The sequence below is a fragment of the Hyaena hyaena genome, unplaced genomic scaffold (assembly GCF_003009895.1).
Source record: "Hyaena hyaena isolate Hyena2069 unplaced genomic scaffold, ASM300989v1 scaffold_197, whole genome shotgun sequence".
Lineage (NCBI taxonomy): Eukaryota > Metazoa > Chordata > Mammalia > Carnivora > Hyaenidae > Hyaena > Hyaena hyaena.
The window spans coordinates 970,610-990,423 of NW_024080830.1; the positions used below are offsets into that span (position 1 = coordinate 970,610).

Here is a 19,814-nt window from a genome sequence, read left to right on the forward strand (position 1 = left end):
TTATTTTTATTTTCTGCAAAAAGAGCCAAGTATTTATTTGTGTTACTGGATGCTGTTGGAAGTGCGTGTTTAAGACTGTTTTAATATTAGGTCTGCCTTGTCTGCCACCCTCTGACTGTGCAGCATAGGAAATGCTGGGGTCATGGTTCACATGTCTGTATGATTTGGGGGTATTTTTGTTACCTGGTGGATATATGATGGTTGTTTCTGGAGAGATACGCTATGAGAAACGTGATTGGTTATGAAGGGGTTCTTATTTCTTTTTTGTAAGTTTTTTTTTTAATGTTTATTTTTGAGAGAGAGAGAGACACACACACACACACAGAGTACAAGTGGAGGAGGGGCAGAGAGAGAGGGAGACACAGAATCTGCACCAGGCTCCAGGCTCCAAGCTGTCAGCACAGAGCCCGACGTGTGGCTCGAACTTACAGACCACGAGATCATGACCTGAGCCGAAGTCAGATGCTCAACCAGTTGAGCCACCTAGGTGCCCTCTTTTTTTTCCCTAAAGGTTGGCTTTCATTTTTTTTTTAATGTTTTACTTATTTTTGAGAAAAAGAGCACGAGCAGGGGAGGGGCAGAGAGAGCGGGAGACACAGAATCCAAAGCAGGCTCCAGGCTCCGAGCTGTCACCACAGAGCCTGACACCAGGCCCAAACCCGCGAAACGAACCGTGAGACTGTGACCTGAGCCGAAGTTGGACGCTCAACCAGCTGAGCCCCCAGGTCCCCTAGGGCTTCTTATTTCTAGTGTGGCCCTGTGACAGGGTTTCTTTGGCTTATTTTTCTCATGGGGTCAGTAGTGGTGTAGGGCAGGCGTGGAGCTGTGTCTGTCTCTGAGGCCTCTTGCATCTGGAGGCTCCAAGACAGAAGTTGATGCTTTGATTTACTGTATGTAGCTGAGGACACGTGGACTTGGGAGTGAAAATAGAGTGAGTGGACAAGCACCACTCAGGCCGTGTGCATTTTCTCTTAGCTGAGTGAGGATGAGCTAGCACGTTTGTTGACGTATAGATACAAAAATAAGAAAGTTCTCCCTTTGGCACTGATTTCCAGTGGTGTCGGAGAAGGGGAAGTTTTACCTTTTTATGGGCCTTTGGGCATCAGCACAGCCTGGCCAGGGGCTTGTGTGCTGTGCCTGTGGGCCCAGTCCCTCTGTTCTTCGGTCATGCCCGCGCCTGCAGCCGGAGGCCTCTGCCTGGCGGGAGCCTGCACTGCCTGGTCAGCAGGGGGGGCTGCAGCCTGCATGATGCGTTAGCAGTGAGCCACTCGCGTCGCTGCAGCTCGGAAAAGCAGGAGGTGGGACTGTTCACAGGGTTTTTAGATGAAAACCCTGTTTAGCGAGTGACTCTTGTTTTTTTTGTTTTTCGTTTGCCTCTGGCATGGGTTCCCTAGGCTTGAGTCCACAGGACAAAGAAACCCTATAGAATACGGTACCTGTACCAGTGATGCACGTGCGCACTCACGAAGGGTGTGCTTTTACGAAACCAGACGCGACAGCCTAGTTCCCGACTGAGAGCAGAGGACTGGCGGCTTTCGGACCGTGTTCCATTTCCTTGCTCCCCTGTGACCGTCGGAGCGTGGCTGCTCACACAACTTGGGCCTCCTGACTCCCCCGTCAGGTCCGTCAGGGGCCGCCGCAGCTGTGCTGGCCCACGGCCACGTTTCCGGCCTCCAGCAGTGACTGCCCCTGTAGGAAATAAGTCGTTTCCGTGCCTACAGTGCTGTCTCCTAGTCTGGGAGCTAACTCTTGGTTTTCCAGGGTGATTTTCTTGAGTCCTTGTAACCTGTTTCTTTTTATCTTTTTGAATTTTTTTTAATGTTTATTTTGAGAGAGAGGTAGAACATGAGTGGGGCAGGGGCAGGGGCGAGACAGAATCCCAAAAAGGCTCCACGCTGACATGGGGCTCGGTCTCCCGACCCTGGGACCATGACCCGAGCCAAAATCACGAGGTGGATGCCCAGCCAGCTGAGCTACCCAGGCGCCCCTAACCTGTTTGTTTCTTTTCTGAACATTAAAAGCACAGCTCAGACACGCTGCTCCTTCCATGTCAGTGTCACCTAAAGAGTGTAGGTGGAACATGCTCTGCAGAACTTCGTGTCTCAGGGCTTATTTCATTTACAGAAACTCATCACACATTCTTTAGTAAAGTATGCTGGGATCTGACACCTCTTGTAATGTGACTAATTACTTAGCTCTTCAGTTATTTTGAATTTCTGTATGTTGTGTGTTCTTAAGGCAGGATGTAGCTGTATAGGTTTTAAGATTATTGGCATAGTTTTATAATTTGTTTTAAGTTTTATTTATTTATTTTGAGAGAGATAAAGCATGAGCTGGGGAGGGGCAGAGATAGAGGGAGAAAGAGAGAGGGGGTGGGGGTTGAATCCTAAGCAGGCTCCGCGCTGTCAGCACAGAGTCTGGTGTGGAGCCTGAACCCACGAACCATGAGAGCATGACCTGAGCCAAAGTCAGACGCTTGACTGACTGAGCCACCCAGGTGCCCCAATTTCATGTTACAGATTATTTTCCTAATAGCAGGAATGAGAAATTGTAGTGTGTGCTGCTCTCAGAAACAATAGAAATATTTAGCTGAAATATTTTGGAACGTCACAGGAATTTCAAACGCTGGCAGTGTGTTTTCACAGATTTCTGTCTTCACTGTCAGGAGGCGGAGCTGAAATCCAGTGCTTGTCATCTGAAATAAGCTAAATGCTTGTGTGCTGACGAGTTTCTCCCCTGACAGCGTGATGGAGTAAGTGAGCTGGTTCAGGCGGCGCCGTGGTAGGACGCCCGCCCGCCCTCCCAGGGCGCGGTGCCAGGCTCCTGCCGCCTGGACGCGGCCCGCAGGCCGTCCCGGCCACACCCCTCCCACGGGGACCGCGCGTACAGAGGCCCATCTGCAGGAAGCTTTCCGGGCACTGAAACTTACCTTCGGCTGGAATCCACCCGGTGTCCCTTGCAGGCCGCACTGGAGCTGCCCATGAGGATGGCGCTGGGGCAGAAGGCCCCGGTGCCCCTCCCCATCACCACCACTTCCCTGGGGGGGCCCAGTGGAGCCCCCCTCGCTGTTTTTCTGATGTTTTGTTTTGTTCCAATTGCTATAAAAAGGGCTTGACAGTTGAGGCAGTCACTGGTCATTAAGCTTCCCCTGTGGGTGGCCAATGACTCCCGTCTGTACCCAGCTGACAGTGTTCATAAGTGTAAAGAAACTCTGGTGTTGAAGAAGCTCTGGTATTAGCTCAACATGGATAAAATCTCTGTGAATGCAAAGTTTTTTCCTTTCTGTTTTGCTTTCATTCTCCTTATATGGTAACTTTATCTTCCAAATGTGAATGAACTTTGGTGTTTTCTTCTAAAGAAAACAAAACACCACATCTAACAAAACAAAACAAAAATGAGATTAAAATTATAATGATCAGGGATTTTTTTGGCAACCACATTTATTTTTTTGGTTTTCACTGGAAATAAGATAACATTCATCAATTTTTAAATAATGATTGCTTTAAAGTTAAGACATGATCATATGCTTTTATTCCAAAATTCCCAGGGAAGATATATAGTACTAAATACCAAATTCTAGGTCATTTATGTATGAAGGTGAAAATGACTTTGAATTTTGTGTCAGGCTATTAACAATTTTTTTTATACTTTTAAAGAGAAAAAGCATTGGGGCGCCTGGGTGGTTCAGTCATTTATGTGCCCAGCTCTTGGTTTCAGCTCAGGTCATGATCTCACAGTTCAGGCGATCCAGCCCTGTATCGGGCTCTGCACTGACAGTGTGGAGCCTGCTTTGGATTCACGCCCTCCGCCCCATGTCCCTCCCCCACCTGTGCATACACGCATTGTCTGTTTTTAAATACACTTAAAAAAAAAAGAAAAAAAGAAAGGAAGCCTTTTGACATTGTGACACCTTTACCTGAGTGGTGGTTGGTTTTAAGTGCTGAATTCTGGGCCTGCTCAGTGACTCAGCTTGTGGGTGGGCCGGTGGTAGGGGTGGATGCCTGCCGGCCTGGTGACAGACCACCTTGGAGGCGGAGATTTTGGCAGACTGCATTTGGTTTGTAAGTCTGTTACTTCTGGTGGTCACTGGTAAGCCCTTGTCCGTGAGGAGGAGGAGGAGGGTGGGGGAGTGTGTCGTACTGGGCGGTTTCTTCTGGGGACTGGGGGACGGCTCCAGAAAGGCCTGTAGCATCACGCCAGCCTCCAGACTGAATGCTTATGCCTTTGAGCCTACACCTCTTTGAGTTCTACACTCCTTGCCCAAGTGCCTGAGAGTCTGGTTCTGTCTTCCTCTGTTTAATTATTATTATTATTTACGTTTAATGTTTATTTTTGAGAGAGAAGAGAGCATGTGTGCACAAGCAGGGAAGGGACAGAAAGAGGGGGACAGAGGACGGCAACAAGTGCCCTTTGTGGGGCTTGAGCTCACAAACTGCGGGATCCTGACCCAAGCCGAAGTTGGATGCTCTACCGACTGGGACGCCCAGGCACCCCTTATTTTTATTGAGAGAGAACATGCTTGCTGGCACATGTGTGCGCTTGGGGGAGGGGCAGAGGGGAGGAGAGAGACTCCCAAGCTGGCTTCACACTGTCAGCGCAGAGCTGGATGCGAGGTTGGAGCCCATGAACCTCAAGATGACGACCTGAGCCAAACCAAGAGTTGCTGCCCAGCCGACTGAGCTGTCCAGGTGCCCCGTCGTCTTTTCGATCAGGTGGTTTGAAAATAATTCTGAGGTTTAGAGAGTTCTGTAATTGCGGGCAGCAGTTGGTGGGGAGACAGAGAGGACTCCTGGGCGGTGTTAGCTCCCGGAGCTCCATCCCAGGCGCCGTGTTCTGGTGTGTTTCTGCACGTGTTGTCATGGCGTCCCGGAAACCTGCAGGGCTGTCAGCGCTGCGTGCGCACCTCAGGCTGCTGGGCGGGCTCCTCTGCGCCTGCGCACGCAGACGAGGGTGGTTTTCCTGTGAACGTGGCCATTCTGCGGGGGCCACCGCTTCGCTCCGGGAGGTCTGGGCGTGCTCCCTGTGGCCTCGGGCCCGCAGCGGGGCTGCTCGGCCCTCTCCTTGACAGCCCCACACTGATGCAAGTTGTCTCCAGTTTGGAGTACGGTTTGTGAGTTCAGCTGCTCCGTCCCTGCTGTGCCCGGCGCACACCTCACTCGCAGCTTCTGCCCACATATGCGGGCTGGTCCAGATGTATCTCAGTTCTGTCCCAACGAGTATGTGACGACGCGCCTAGTCTGTGGTCACAGCCTGACAGCCTTCTCTCAGGTCATCTCAAGTGAAGCCACCGGACAGCTCACGACCAAGTTGTCAAGTACGGTGATTTATATGCACTAATTTCCCCAAAGTCCTTTTTTTTTTTTTTTTTTTTTAATATTTTATTTCTAGGGGGGAGAGAGAGACAGCGTGAACAGGGGAGGGTCAGAGAGAGGGGGAGTCACAGACTGAAACAGGCTCTAGGCTCTGAGCTGGCAGTCAGCACAGAGCCCGACGCGGGGCTCGAACACACGAACCGCGAGATCATGACCTAAGCGAAAGTCGGACGCTTAACCGACTAAGCCACCCGAAGTCCTTACTTTTATTAGTTACCTATCGTCTCTACTTAGATGGGGAATTTTAGTAGTAAATAAATATGAAATCTCTTACTTTTAAAAACTGTACTCCAAATTGGAAACAACTTGCATCAGTGAAGGGCTGTCAAGGAGACGGCCAAGCAGCCCCGCTGTAGGCCCGAGGCCACAAGGAGCGAGGTGTGCGGAATGTGGTATGCCGCGGAGTGAGGTGTGCGGCGAGCACAATGGGGACGGAGCAGCCGCCCAAAGGCAGAGCCGGTGTGGTGTGTGTGCCCTGCCCGTGCAATGCCAGGCCCGGTGGGCTCGGATCTCCTGCCCGGCATCCGCAATTGCTTGTACTTGGCGTTGGTAGTTGGCATAGACCTGCGGGGGGCAGGTGCTGCTGACAAAGCAGAGTCACACTCCGTTTCCTTTCTGTCCTCAGAGTGAGATGCTCCTCGTAGTGTTTTCTCCAGAGTCCCTCAAGGACCAGAACGTTGTTAAAAAGACTGTCTTTTTTTAAAATTTAAATTAAATTTTTTTTTTTTATAAATACTTTATTGTCAAGTTGGTTTCCATATAATACCCAGTGCTCATCCCCACAAGTGCCCTCCTCCATGCCCATCTCCCCCCCCCCCCCCCCCCCATCAGTCCTCAGTTAGGTTCTCAGCATTCAAGAGTCTCTCATGGTTTGCCTCTCTCCCTCTCCCCCACTATTTCCCCCTTCATCTCCCCCACGGTCCTCCGTTAAGTTCCTCCTAATCCTCCTATACGTGCAAACATATGGTATCTGTCCTTCTCTGCCTGACTTATTTCACTCAGCATACTTTTTTTTTTAATTTTTAAAAAATACTTATTTTTTAGAGAGAGAGACAAAGTGTGAGTGTGGGAGGGGCAGAGAGAGAGGGAGACACAGAATGTGAAACAGGCTCCAGGCTCTGAGCTGTCAGCACACAGCCTGATGTGGCGCTCAAACTCACAAACTGTGAGATCATGACCTGAGCCGCAGTCGGATGCTTAACTGACTGAGCCACCCAGGTGCCCCTAAAAAAGACTGTCTTAAATGTGTGTTCTGAGAGGGACTTTGGATGCATTCAGCGACCTTCTTCGTGGTGTTTCTACCCTGAGTGTTTGGGGTGGCTTTACTGGAAGGGCTTTTCTGTCCTGGTGTCTCCCGTGGACTGAGTGCTGTGTCCCCTCATGCCGTCTGGTGAAGCATCCCTGCAGGAGGGCCGGGAGCAGTGTGTGCGAAGCCAGCTTCTCGCACCAGTGGAGGTGCCTGAGGACAGCGTGGGTCCTATGGGGATGGGTTGCAGTCAGTGCGGCCGTGGCCGGCTGTCCAGGGGCCAGTGTGGGGTGCATGGACTTGGAGGTGATCAGATACCGTCAAGGGTGTCATTTTGACGATGGTCCCTGGAATCCCATGAGTACGGGCAGGCTGGCCGTGAGATTCGGCTCTGGAGAGCCCTGCACGCCCCACCCCCCCCAGTTTGTCTCCTGGGCTCCTTGCCTGATGCACGGATGGGGTCTGAAACTTGGAGTCCTGGAGACTCACTCGCTTTAGAGTCTGGTACCATGGTGTCTTCAGGGAGTGTCATTGGTGGAAGCTTAGTGGACTTAAGAGATAAAGTGCTTTCCCTTGCATGCGTGCCTGTCCTCCACCCCCGTTACTGTGACAGCTGACACCTGAGATGGTCTGGTGGAGAGCAGCACCGGGCCCCCTGGGAAGTAAAATGTGTGAATTCCACACGTGTTAAAAAACCAGGGGGTCACTCCCCTGAGTGAATAAGGAAATGTGAGGTGTTGGAAGGCTGTGCTGATAGCTAATTCTGACCTTTCAGAGTGAAAGGGGGGCTCAAGTGTGGGGCCCATGGGTGCCTCCTGGTGCCGAGTGTGTCTTGCCCTTTAGGCTCCCTCAGTGCATAAATCAAATGCTTGCATAAAGGACGCTTGTTCCTCAGAGAGCCGAAGGAACAGCCACTTCTGTGTCAGTGTGAGCTTAGTTCTGCCTTATTTTCTGCACACATGTGCACATGCGAATCTGCACACACATCAAGTTCCACGTAGCCAGTGTCACGTCTGATGGCACGTACGTGTGTACATGTCTGCATGTCATATGTGTATCATCTTCCACGCGTCTGTGCCACTTCTGGGGGGCATGCTCACACTCCCAAGTTCTGAAGCACGTTTGCACACGGTTCCCAGACCATGAGGGCCCTCAGGTGCCCGCAGCCTGGGTTTACGTGGAGTCACCCCCACTGTGGCTTGAGGAACGTCCAGGTGAATGTCCCTCTGTAACCGGTGAAGAAGAGGGGTCTTCCCAGGCCTGTGACAGCTCACCTCAGATCCAGGACGGGGGCCATGCTCTCGGGGGCATTCAGGAAAGAGTGCTTTCTTCAACTTTGCAGGTTTTGGAGAGTAAAAATCTTACAGATCCTAATACCTTTCTAACCTTAATTTTCCTGATTATTCTGATGAACAGGGCTTTTCTGTGTCATATTATTTCAAGGCTGATGTAAAAACAGTGCCCTTTTGGAAGATTTAAAAAAGAAACGAAGCCTTTTAAATAAATGTTCACATCCCACTTTTTATGTTGAGTCACGTAATGTTGACATCGGACATTTGTTGTGAGTGGATCAGCCTGTAACTAGAAAGTTTTGAATTCAGAAACTAAGGGAATGGACAGTTAGGTTAGTAAAACCTGACGGAGATCATTCTTCACCTAATTTATTTATATTTTCATGTTTGTTTATCTTAAGAGAGAGAGTGAGCAGGGGGGGTGCAGAGAGAAAGGGGAGAGAATCCCATGCAGGCTCCCTGCTGACAGTGCAGTGCCTGAAGTGCGGCTCGAACTTAGGAACTGTGAGATCAAGACCTGAGCAGAAATCAAGAGTCAGACGCTTAACCAGCTGAGCCACCCAGGCGCTCCATGTCACAATTATTGATAAAATTACAAATATTCAAAACTTATTTATGGTTGGCTGTTACATTGTTTGATAAGAATGAAATAGTGACAGGACTTCAGAGAAAGGAAATCAGAGCCTTGACCCTTGATTTTACAAGCATGAAGTTACCCCATAAATCTTACTGTTTAACTTCTCTGTAACCTGCTTCTTAAAAAGCTCTGTAACCCATTTAAATCAAGTTGTGTAGAAAGATTATCTTTGAATAATCTATGGAAAAGTTCATATTAATTCAGTTAATAAAATGCCACGGAGCAGAATTAGGTTAGCGAAAGGCCCTGTTCTGACACACCCATGACGCCGCTCGGAGCCATCCCTGTGGCGGGAAGGTCCTGGTGGCCCGGGAGCTTCTCCGAAGCGCTGGCACAAGTCCCAGTAACAGCACGTTCGGGCGTCACAGCTGCACTGTTGCCCGGAAGCTGCCCGTTCCCCCGTGGCCCCGCTGGGGTGTCCATGCCCCCCTCGTTGGCTGTGGCGTGTTGCCCGCTGGAAGCGGGGCCTGGCCCGTCGCGGGCAGCAGAGCCTGGTCGAGTGGGCAGGGTTTGCCCAAGACAGAGGCCCAGGGAGGGGCGGGACCAGGGTGGAGTGTTGAGCTGGGCTTTAACTTCTTTTTTCCAGGGAGCATTTGCATTCCAGATCCTGAAAGCCAACCCAGTGTGACACAAGTGTGACTTTTCCTTTCAGCGTTCATCTTAGGACCTGCTCTTCTGAGAGTTAGCCGTCCAGGAGTATTCAGAAGTGTGTCATTTGGAGAAGGGTTTTGTTTTCCATTTAGGTGTCTGAGATCTTAAGACATGGGCCCACAGGCCCCTGTGCGTGGTGTGTGCACCGGGGAGCACGCGGGCCGGTTTTAGAGCGCCGTCTGGGAAGTGGGAGGCGCCAGCCGGGAGCACGCGGCCAGGTGGGCGCGGCCCGGCCTCCCTGCCGGTGCTGGGCCGCAGGGGTGTTCCAGCAGGCCCGGGCCTGGCCAGGGCGCCTGGCCACGCGCACCTCCTCCTTCAAAGGCGGCCTCCCGTGTTCAGTGCTCTTTCCAGAGTGCTTGCTCCTCTGCTCTGTCCCGCTGCAAAGGGAGCGCCGTGTTTTGTGGGGTGCTCCATCTGAAAGGTGAGAAGCGGGGGCTCTGCGGTCACTTCTAATGTGCGGCCAGGAGAGCGCACTGCTTCAGCGTTTCCACATCATGTAGTTTTTTCTTAGCTGTGAAATTCTGGCAGATTGTTATGCAAAGCAGCTTTGTGTCTCTGTGTGACTGGGAAGACAGCTGTTAGTCCTAATGAGGAGTGCAGGCATTACAGTCTCTCCGTTGATTGAGACCCACGGAGGGAGCAGAATGTTCCAGATCGGGCAGTGGTGTGCGGTGAGAAGGTAGTGCCTGTCAGCTGGAAGCCCACGCTCGGCTGCTCTCGGCGACAAGATAAATGAGTTGGCTGGAGTTTGGCAGAGTCTGAGCTTTTCCAGTGAGCGGCCGTGGCGCAGTGGACTCCCCGGGGGACCTGAGTCCGAGGGTGCCTCTGCAGCCGTGGCCCGCACGCCAGCCTTTCCCTTTGATGCCCTGCAGTACCTGTCAGGATGGTGATTTATTAAAAACCTAATATGTTTCAGCATTTCATTAACATGAGGTGAGACGGTCTTTTGTGGAGACTTTTTTCATTAATGTAGCAGAATGTTCACTGAAATTCCACTTGGCCACAGCCCTCCGAGACCTGAAGTCCACAGAGGAGGCCACGTGTCACAATCCCTCCGAGCTCGTCGTGGCCTCCACCCCACACCAGGCCTTACGTTCTTCGTGTTTGACATGGGGTTCAATGGCCCTGGGCTTCAAGTCCAGGCTTACCTTCCTTCCTACCCTCTGCGTGTCACACGTGGGCCCCGCTCAGTGGCTCACTGCCTCGTTTAGCGCAGTGTCCACATTCATCCCTGTGATGACAGATGGCAGGATTCCCATCTTGTCTTATGGCCCACTAAGATGTTTATATGTACGTTCGTGTGTTGATATGAGGTGGTATCCACGTCCTGCCTGTTGTGAACAGTGAGCACGGGGGTGCAGACACCTCTTCAGGGCACTGGTCTCCTTTCCTGGGGGTGCGCGCCCAATAGTGGCATCGCTGGTCGCAGGGGGCCTCCGCACTGCCCTCCGTGGCGGCTGCGCCCATTCGCATTCCCACCAACGGGACATGGGGCCCCTTTTCTCCATGTCGTCACCAGCACTTGGGCTCTGTTTTGTTGATGGTAGGCATTCTAACGGGTGCGAGCTGGGAGGCTGTGGTTTTGATTTGCATTTCCCTGATGCTTAGTAATGTGAGTGTCTTTTCACGGGCTTTTTGGCCTTTTATGAATCTTCTGTGGAGAAAGGTCTGTTTAAATCCATTCGTACATTTTTTAATTGGTGGAGGTGGTGGTGGTTGAGTTAAAGGAATAGGTTTTTCTCCAATGTTCTAATTAAACTGAAAGTTAGGATGGATTTTTCTTTTTTAATTTTCTGCCATCAGGCACAGGTATATAGACATTTTGGCAGGTTCTGTCTAATCGATGTCTTCCAGTAGCTTCTCTTTGCTCCATTGCCTGAGAAGGTAGAGCTGAGTAGAATGGACTATAATTTTCTAATGCTTACTGTGTTTACGCTCATAGGGAGATTTAAGTGGGAGTTAGTGGAGTAGGAGACGGCTGCCCCCCTCCACGTCTCCAGGACCCTCTCCACCTGCCTCGCCGGTCTCTGGCAGTGGGGCTGTGTGCTTGTTATGTGGGTGGAGAGAACTTGGGTCTCTATCCTGGGACTTCCTGATGACCTTCTGAACTTGTGCCTTTTACTTGTAGCACCGTGACCTCGGCTGTGTTCACCGTGGGAGATAACGTCGTTTCAGGCAGCGATGACCGCACCGTGAAGGTCTGGGACTTAAGGAACATGAGATCCCCCATTGCGACTATTCGCACAGACTCTGCCATCAACAGGTGAAGGGGCTGCTTGTTACGTTCTGAGAGGGTGGACTGTCACCAGTGTCTGGTGCGGGTGCATGGGGTGATTCAGAGCTTTGGGAACGTGCTCTAGGCTTCAGGGAAGTATTTTTTGCTGGGGGGTCGGGGAGGACATTATTTTTTATTGATCCTCATGCACATTTAGTAGCCTCTGTGTGCTGAAACATAAGTACAAAATCAGGCCAGGGCGGTGAGCTTTGAAGGAGAACGTGCCACCTGTGGCCGAGTGCTGCAGCGAGCGTGCGCTACAAGCCCGTGGCTCGGTCTCTGTGTGCGGGTAACACCTGCTGTTGGCCGCAGTTTGCCTCGAGATGTGAGTGGCGTGGCCTCCCACTGCTTGATGGTCTGCGAACTCGGAGGCCTGTGCTACTTCATCCGTAACCCACCTCTGCGTCTCCTCCACAGGATCAACGTGTGCGTCGGCCAGAAGATAATCGCCCTCCCACACGACAACCGGCAAGTGAGGCTGTTCGACATGTCGGGCGTGCGGCTGGCGCGGCTCCCGCGCAGCAGCCGGCAGGTCAGTGCGCTCCCACCCCGCGGCCACGAGCCCCGCGTTCTGTGACCTTTTCTACAGAGAGAGAAGCTAGTTTTAACGATATGTTTAACTTATCCAGATATGCTTGCAATAAGTCCTATTTAGAACTAATCAATGTATAAAAATAATAGAGATGTTATATTCTCGTTTTCCTACATCTTTGGATGCTAGATTTCACTGGAAATACTTGGTCTCATAAAATGTAAAGTTGAAAGGATTCCCCCAGGACCTGCACTGAGTGCGTCAGCTGTTTTTAAACTCAGATGAGATGGCGCTCAGCCCCCAGCCTCACGCGAGGGGAGCAGAGGGCGCGGGTGCTGGTGGTCCCCGTCTGGGACGGCACAGCCTCACCTCTCGGCAAGTGAAAATGTGCCCTCACGTAGACGCAGGGGAGTGGACTGCGGGGCCTCTTTCAGAAGAGGACCCGCCCCTGCCCGGACCAGAGGAGCCCTTTTCCTGGCAGATGCAGAACAGAAAAAGCCCATCAAGATGCAGCTTTGCTGCGGGTCAGCCCCGACGGCGGGGGGCGGGGGGAGCGTGGTGCTCGAGGCTGTGGCTGCAACTCAGACCTGCTGATGCGTGTTCCCTCCGTGCCACCTGGGAGCCCATGCTTAGATGGTTCCTGATGGCTCCTGTGGGGCAGTGGGTGTCGCTGTGATGAATAGCCCCTCCATACCCCCCCTTACCCCCTCACCCCCTCACCCTCCCCTACTACCCCCAACCCCCGTTGCTGAGGCTGCACTTCTGCAGGCCCAGTGCTTAACTAAGCCTTGCCCCCTGCCCACCCCCACATTCGCTTCCTGTGGCCTTCTCTGTGTGTCAGTGTGACACACTTGTGGGCAAGCAGTTTGCGTGGCCCCGGGCGCTGCAGTCAGCATGTCTGTGTCCCTTGCTGCCCCACGGCCGTGGCTCTGCCGACCCCTGCAGAGGTGCCTGCGTTGTCGTCTGCAGCGCCTCGCGCTGTGGTGTGTGACCCGCAGGCCAGCCCTGCCGTTAGCGGCTGTGGACTGAAGGTGGCTTCAGAGGCCAACAGCGAAGGGTGTCTGCTGTCAGCGTGGCCACACCGCTGGTGGCGCTGACTCTCCATGACAGGCCTCTGCCCTCAGCGCAGGATTGTTTCATCGGCTTTCCCCTTGCGCCGCTTGTACACGCACTGTCTGAAGTCCGTTTTGAACCTGAGTTCTTTGAGTACTCGTGAAATTAGACTGCCTAGTCAGAGCTTCACCCCCTGCCCCCCAAAGGGAAATTTTCGAGCTTGGCACCTGTGGAGAGTCCCTGCCATGCGTCCATGACGGGATCGGCGCTGGCGTGCCGTGTGTGGTCCCTGTGGCTATGTGGCGTGTGCGGGCCTCCCTGGGACACGAGGTTGGGCGTGCATGACTTTGTGACGTGGAGAACATTTTCCTCGAGAAAATACGGAGTTGTAAGAGGTTCCTGTGGTGCTCATCCCACGGAGGCAGTTTGTGTTTAGTTATCTGTAAACGTGCAGCCTTGTTGAGACTAGTTTGTGGTGCTTGGAATGATTCTCCTGAAGTGTTGTGTTGAAGTGAGTTATTTTTAATGGATGAATGAACTTGTGCCACTTCTCCAAATAGAAGATGCCGGGCTCAGCATCCCAGACCACCGCCACAGTCCCTGCTTTATGTCGCCTCAGCTCCCTTCAACTGACAGACTTTAAGAAGACAGAACAGCAATGCTGTTTGAACTTGGTAGCTAGAGTGAAGATGGCTGACGGTACAAACTTGTTTTACTCTGGGGAGAGTGCAGGTGGTGTTTCCCAAAAGTGGGTTTCAAGCCAGGCAAGCTCTGTAGAGCGTTGCAGGGGCCGAGGGACGGGGCTCCGGGTTCCAGAAAGCACACCGGGTGTGCAGCACTCCATGCGGCGTGCACAGTGGGACCCGAGAGGGGGCAGGGCGTGGCCCCAGGCACATCTGTGCAGTCAGGACGGGACGCGGGAGGCTGGACTCCAGGTGGGTCCTGGGTGAGCTGCTTGTTTGCCAGTGTGCGTTTGTGCCGGCTGGCCCTGCCGCACCCCCTCCTCGGCACCTGACCCGAGGGTTTCTGTTGGGAGTGCCTTGAGCTGACGATCATCTTCCACTGGTTCCTGGGTGGAGTCCCGATCTTACTGCCGTTAATGGATGTATTCACTCTTTTTCCTGAGATTCTTAACAAAGAAGCCTTAGAAGATTGCTCTTGAAATTCTTTGTTGTGGGAGTTTCTGTTGACAATACTTTATTTTGTGGACTGTTGTGTTCTCTGTTTTCTCTAGATAGCACTTTCTGCACGTGGGGCTTTACCAGGGAGCTTCTGTGCCATTCTTGTTTTGCTTGTTTTGTTTTGTTTTTAAGAGAGAGAACAAGCTGGGGAGGGGCAGAGGGGGAGAGAGAGGGAGAGAGGGAGACAGAGACTCCCAGGCAGGCTCCACACTGTCCGCGCAGCGCCTGAAGTGGGGCTCAATCTCACAACCGTGGGCTCATGACCTGGGCCAAAGCCAAGAGTCTGACACTCAACCAACTGAGCCACCCGGGCGCCCCTGTGCCGTTCTTTTCAGTGTTTCTTTTACTTGTTGGAATTTCTGTCAGCTTTCCTTCATCCTATTTCTTGTACTTTGTGGTGCGGCGGTGTGGTTCCGACACTGTGCTAGACCGTGGTCACGTTAATGTGGAAACGTCGTCACATGTGCTGAGGTGATGCTGTGTCTCTGCACATAGGTGCCAGGCACACCACACTGTAGCAGCTTCGCTAACACTGGGCAGTTATTCTTCCAGCGTGCTGATGTTCTGATATTTAGCTGGACTTCCTGAAGGTGGCAGGAATTCACAGGTCATTTGTTCTATCCTTGTTTTATTTGGTATCAAATATATTTTTCTGGCCCCTTTATTACCTGAGCCATCTGTTTGTTAAAACGGTCTTTGAGGTCTTTGAATGAATTTCATTTGTTTTATTCCCAAATATTATCTAGTCTCATTAAAAAACTTCAGGTTGATCATATATTTTCCCCTGACTGTAATCTTACTCATTTTGTTGAAGAATCACAAAATGCTCTTGCTCGCGTGTGCCGACGCCATGGCCCGGCCTCTCCGCAGCGCGTGCCTGGAAGCTTGTGGCCTTGTGCACCGTCTGTGGCTCACGGTGACGAATGCTGCCTGTTAATGTTTCGGTTTTCCCAACCCGGTCTCACTGAGTCATGTCGTTGTCACTGTGGCCAAGGTGTCCCACGCGTGTGCCTCAGGGAAGAATGCACTAATTCTGGTTTGTGTGACACTAGGGCCACAGAAGAATGGTGTGCTGCTCGGCGTGGAGTGAGGACCACCCCCTGTGCAATCTGTTCACCTGCGGGTTTGACAGGCAAGCCATTGGCTGGAGCATCAACATCCCCGCATTGTTACAGGAGAAGTGAGGTCGCTGCGCTCCCCAGTGGCGCGGCCGCCGTGGACCTGTGGACTGGTGCCGCTCTTCTCCTGTCAGCCAAGCCCTTTTTCTGCGAGTCGGGCCCTGCAAAGGGTGATTTGTATGTTCTTTTCTCATTGTACCCAGCTTGCATGAAATGTACAGCCAAACGTATGGTCATATGTCTTATTTCCGTCTTGTGTGTATGTGGGCGCCCTCTGCCCCGTGTGGACAAAGCCCCTTTCCCATGGCCCGGCGTGTGTCGTGAGTTGCTGCGTCTGACCGCTGACGGCATGGCGTTACGTTTGTGTGAGTTAAATGTGAACCCCGCGTACTTACTGTGAGGCGCAAGTAGAGTGTGGCATTTCTGGAATACTGACACGCGTCTGCCTCGTGCTGGGAAGGTCACGGAGCTGCGCTCGTGTTGGTGAGCGCACTGGGTGGGGGGCCGCTGGGAGGCTTCCCGTGTACTTCCATGTGGGGTGTGAGCGTGCACTGTGCCGTAATTCGGCTGCATCTCTGTTCTCTCAGAGTTAACGTGAAACTGAACCCGGATGTTAGCGTTAACAAGTAGAATGCGGACTTTATGTTTGGAGAATTTTTTTGAAAAGAAAAAGTTTCTGCTCTTTTTATAGAAAATCGTTTCAATCTCCTGAGGTCTCATATTAGCAAATTCAAAAGTGTGATTTTAATCACTGATTTCAGATAGTAAGCAAAATTTAAAGCACTTTAGTTTATAGCCGTGGTTATAAACAGTTTTTAGAAGTTACAGATGACTCATCCATTGAATGTGACTTGACCTTTTGAAGAAGGCCCTGCCTGCTACCTGAACACATGAACTTATTTATTTTCTACTCTTGGGTTTGCGTATTTCTCAGTGGGTTCACTTCCTCGGTGGGGTTTGGGAGCCAACAATGCAAATAAATGAGTACTACCTCAGAACGGCGCGTCTGGAGACCGCGGGCGGCTCGCTGCTGTGTGTGGCTGGGACGCTGGGTTCAGAGGGCAGGACAGACGGCTGTGGCGGCTGCGTCCTGACACCCAGGCTCTCCCGCTCGTCGGCAGGGGTGGCAGAAGTGACGCGTTGCCGGCTGGCCGCCGGCCCCCACATGCTCCCCCTGGCCCCCACCTGGGCGGCCCGTAGCTCTGGCCTTCGTAGGACTCCCTGTTGTCTGCTGTCTGTGAGTTCATGTTTCTTGCTTGGTCACAGTTTTGATAAAGAGCCATCTGTGCGTACTGCCCTCCTGTTTTTCATTCTTTGAATGTGTGCACTTGGAGAGGCATATGAGGGTGACAGCAGAGACGGTCACGGGTGCCCCGCTGCCGGTGGGGACAGCTGGTGGGGTCGGCAGAGCATGCGGGCCGCCCCGGGTCCTGAGTGAATGTGCCTCACTTGAGGCTCCTTTGGCTCAGGTCCTGCGTGCGGTAGCTCATGAGGAATTCCAGCCCTGAGTTCTCTGGAACGATTCTGAGATGATTGACGCAGTCTGGAAGGGAAGAAGGGCCAGGAGAGACCCGTCCTGTACGGTTATGGTCTCGGCTGAGGTCGGTGCCTGGAGGGCACACAGCAAAGGCTTCAGGACACGGTCATCTCTGAGGCCTGGCATCTGCCCAGGGTGCCCAGCCCCTGCCGCCTGAGGGCACCACACCCCCAGCGGTGGAGCCGCGGTGATCTGGGGCCGCCAGGCTGTGTGTCCACACTTTTGGTTTCCATGTGAATGTCTGGGTGTCTTAGAATCATTGTTAGGGACACCGAAAAACGTATACAAACACAGCTGAATCCAGCTTACAAACCAGATCTTTGCCGGATTAAAAAAAGTGGAAGCTTTTAAATGAATGTTTCTGATGGCTGTTTGGTTCTCTGCCGACTAGTGGCCTCCGTGGCCGGCAGCTGCTCACCGCCACGCCGACGGGAGCGCCGACCTACTTGCTCCTCCTGCATCTCCACGGGGCACAAGGCCTCCTGCTTTGGGACAGTTCTCAGCAGCAGGACACCCTGCTGTCATGACCTCATCGTCCACGGATGTGCTTCCGTTCAGCTGCTGCTGTGGCCTTAGTAGTGGTGTTCTCGGGAGTCACGGAGATTTGGGATCGTGCGTGCGTGTCCGTGTGCATGTGTGTACTTGTGTGGCTGAAATTAAGTCATGATCAGCCACACGTGATCTCATCTGAGATAGTGTTTGGAAGTGAGTGGTTTTGTTCTGTGTGCTCACATGTTCAGAATTTCATTCAGTAATGGAAGGAGAATGTGTGGTCACTGGAAAATGTATATTGACAGAAAATTTCATAAGAACTATGTTGTTGGACAAAACAGTACTCTTCTCAACCACTGCACATTGACTTCTGTAAAGACAGAAATTGTGTACATATTTTGGAATTTGAAGAATTCTATGTAAATCACTTGTTGCTTAAATCTGTGAAAAACCAAGTTTCTTTGGGGGAAAAGTATGCATTTATAAGTGTTGTGTAGAGCAAGTGTTTTTGTTGTATTGGTGTACTTGTTTTTAAGTGTTGAATGTCTTCATTGCCATATGAAATTCATTAAAAATCCACGTTCTGTAATCATTGTTGTAAAAGTTTTATGTTATTAAGAGCCTTTTTTTATTCTTTTACTTATTTAAAAATTTTTAAAGGGATGCTTTATTTATTTTTGGGAGGGAGAGACAGAGCGTGTGTGGCAAGGGGCAGAGAGAGACGGGGACGTAGAATCTGAAGCAGGCTCCAGGCTCTGAGCTGTCAGTGCAGAGGCTGATAGGAGGCTCGAACCCTGGACAGGGAGATCTTGACCTGAGACGAAGTCAACGCTTAACCGACTGAGCCACGCAGGTGCCCCATGTTCTTTACTTATTTTTTTAATGTTTTGCTTTGGCGAAAATTATAGTATTGCCCACTTGAAAGATTTTAACTTTAGACTTCAGAGGTGTGCAGTGTTCTATTTCCTTTCTGTGTGTTGGGCTCACGTTAAGGGACTTGTCAGCCTGCTGGTGTCTCCGTTCCAGCCTCACCGGCAGTCTCTGGAGGGAGTTAACAATCTGATTCCTAGAGGTTTCACGAAACGTGTGCGTCCTGTTCTTACTACAGTTAAGCTTGTTTGAAAGTTTTTAAAAAATTGCATTTGCAGAAAGCAGGTCCTGCCCGTTCTGTGGGGACAGTACGCGCCTGGCCCGGCTGCTCGTTCATCCGCTGTCACCCCGTGAGCGAGGCGGTGTGGTGGCTGCAGGGACCCCGGGAGACGTTCGGTCCTGGCCCGGGTTCGCCCTGCCCCCTCCTCACGCTGGTCGGGCTCACTGCCGTCAGTTGGCTGCCACAGGGCAGAAGTTCACGGACGCCTTCCCTTTCCTCCCTTATTACCCTGTAGAGGCATGTGAGCAATGTCCGTGTTTCACAGTTACATCTTCAGTTACATTTAGAAGTTCAGGTAGTAAGTAGTATAAAGGATTGGGAAGACAGGGCGTCTGGCGGGCTCAGCGGGACGAGTGGGCGACTCTTGATCTCAGGGTTATGAGTTCGAGCCTCACATTGGGTGGAGAGATTACTTAAATAAATACTTAAAAAATTCATAAAGGCAAAGCTTCTCTTGTTATAATTTCATCAAAATGCCACTAAGATGTGTCTCACTTTGTATAGATTTTATGGTTTCCCTTAATAAATGGTTAAATTCAGGAATTAGGAACACTTGAATTGTCACATGCAACGTGTAATATGTAGTCCATATCATGGTGGGAAGAAGCTGAGAATGAAATATAAAAGTGTTGAGGAATTTAAAACTCGTTTTATTGAAACATTAAAAAAATTTTTTTTGAGAGAGAGAGAAAGAGAGGCAGCGTGAGCAGGGAGGGGCAGAGAAAGCAGGAGAGGATCCCAGGCAGGCTCCGCACTGTCGGCGCAGAGCCCAGGGCCGGCTTGAACCCACGAACTGTGCAGTATGACCTGAGCTGAGATCCAGAGTGGATGTTCAACCCGCTGGGCTGCCCAGGCTGGAAACATTTTTAAGCAGCTTTTGGTCAAAATGAAACTGGATGAGGCAGATCTCTGGAGCCCTGAGAGCTCTGTGAGGCACAGGTGATGCCTGTGGGCGTTGTGGGGCCCGGAGCTACTTAGACTCTGGGTCCAGGAGGCGTAAACAGGCTGAAGGTTGATGGAGGTGTCCGGAAACGAAGAGAACGCCTCTCTCACCCTCGGTACTGTGTCCCCTCAGCTCTGAGCCCCTCGCTGCGGTCTTTCTGCACCCTACCTAACCCTCCTTTGGAAGTTTTGGAACCATAACAGGAATTCCAGTTACCAGACTCTCCAGTCTCTCTGAGCTCCCGCTTGCTGAGAGGGAGAAGCAGGCGGAATCCTGGGCTCGGCAAAGCTGTCTCTCAAGACTGACGCGAAGACACTTACAGTGAGTGAGGACGG

At 51.7% G+C, this 19,814-nt stretch overlaps 1 protein-coding gene across 3 annotated transcripts in view; it reads left to right on the forward strand.

Moving 5' to 3' along the window:
- Positions 1–17,975, forward strand: part of WDR37 (WD repeat domain 37) — a 59,729-nt gene extending 41,754 nt beyond the window's left edge. For all 3 annotated transcript variants that reach the window (XM_039241644.1, XM_039241645.1, XM_039241643.1), the window contains exons 12-14: positions 11,327–11,461; positions 11,891–12,005; positions 15,292–17,975. In XM_039241644.1, the coding sequence (XP_039097575.1) occupies positions 11,327–11,461; positions 11,891–12,005; positions 15,292–15,423 (382 nt within the window). In that variant the 3' untranslated portion in view covers positions 15,424–17,975. The remainder of the gene's footprint in view (positions 1–11,326; positions 11,462–11,890; positions 12,006–15,291) is intronic.
- Positions 17,976–19,814: the final 1,839 nt, after the last annotated feature.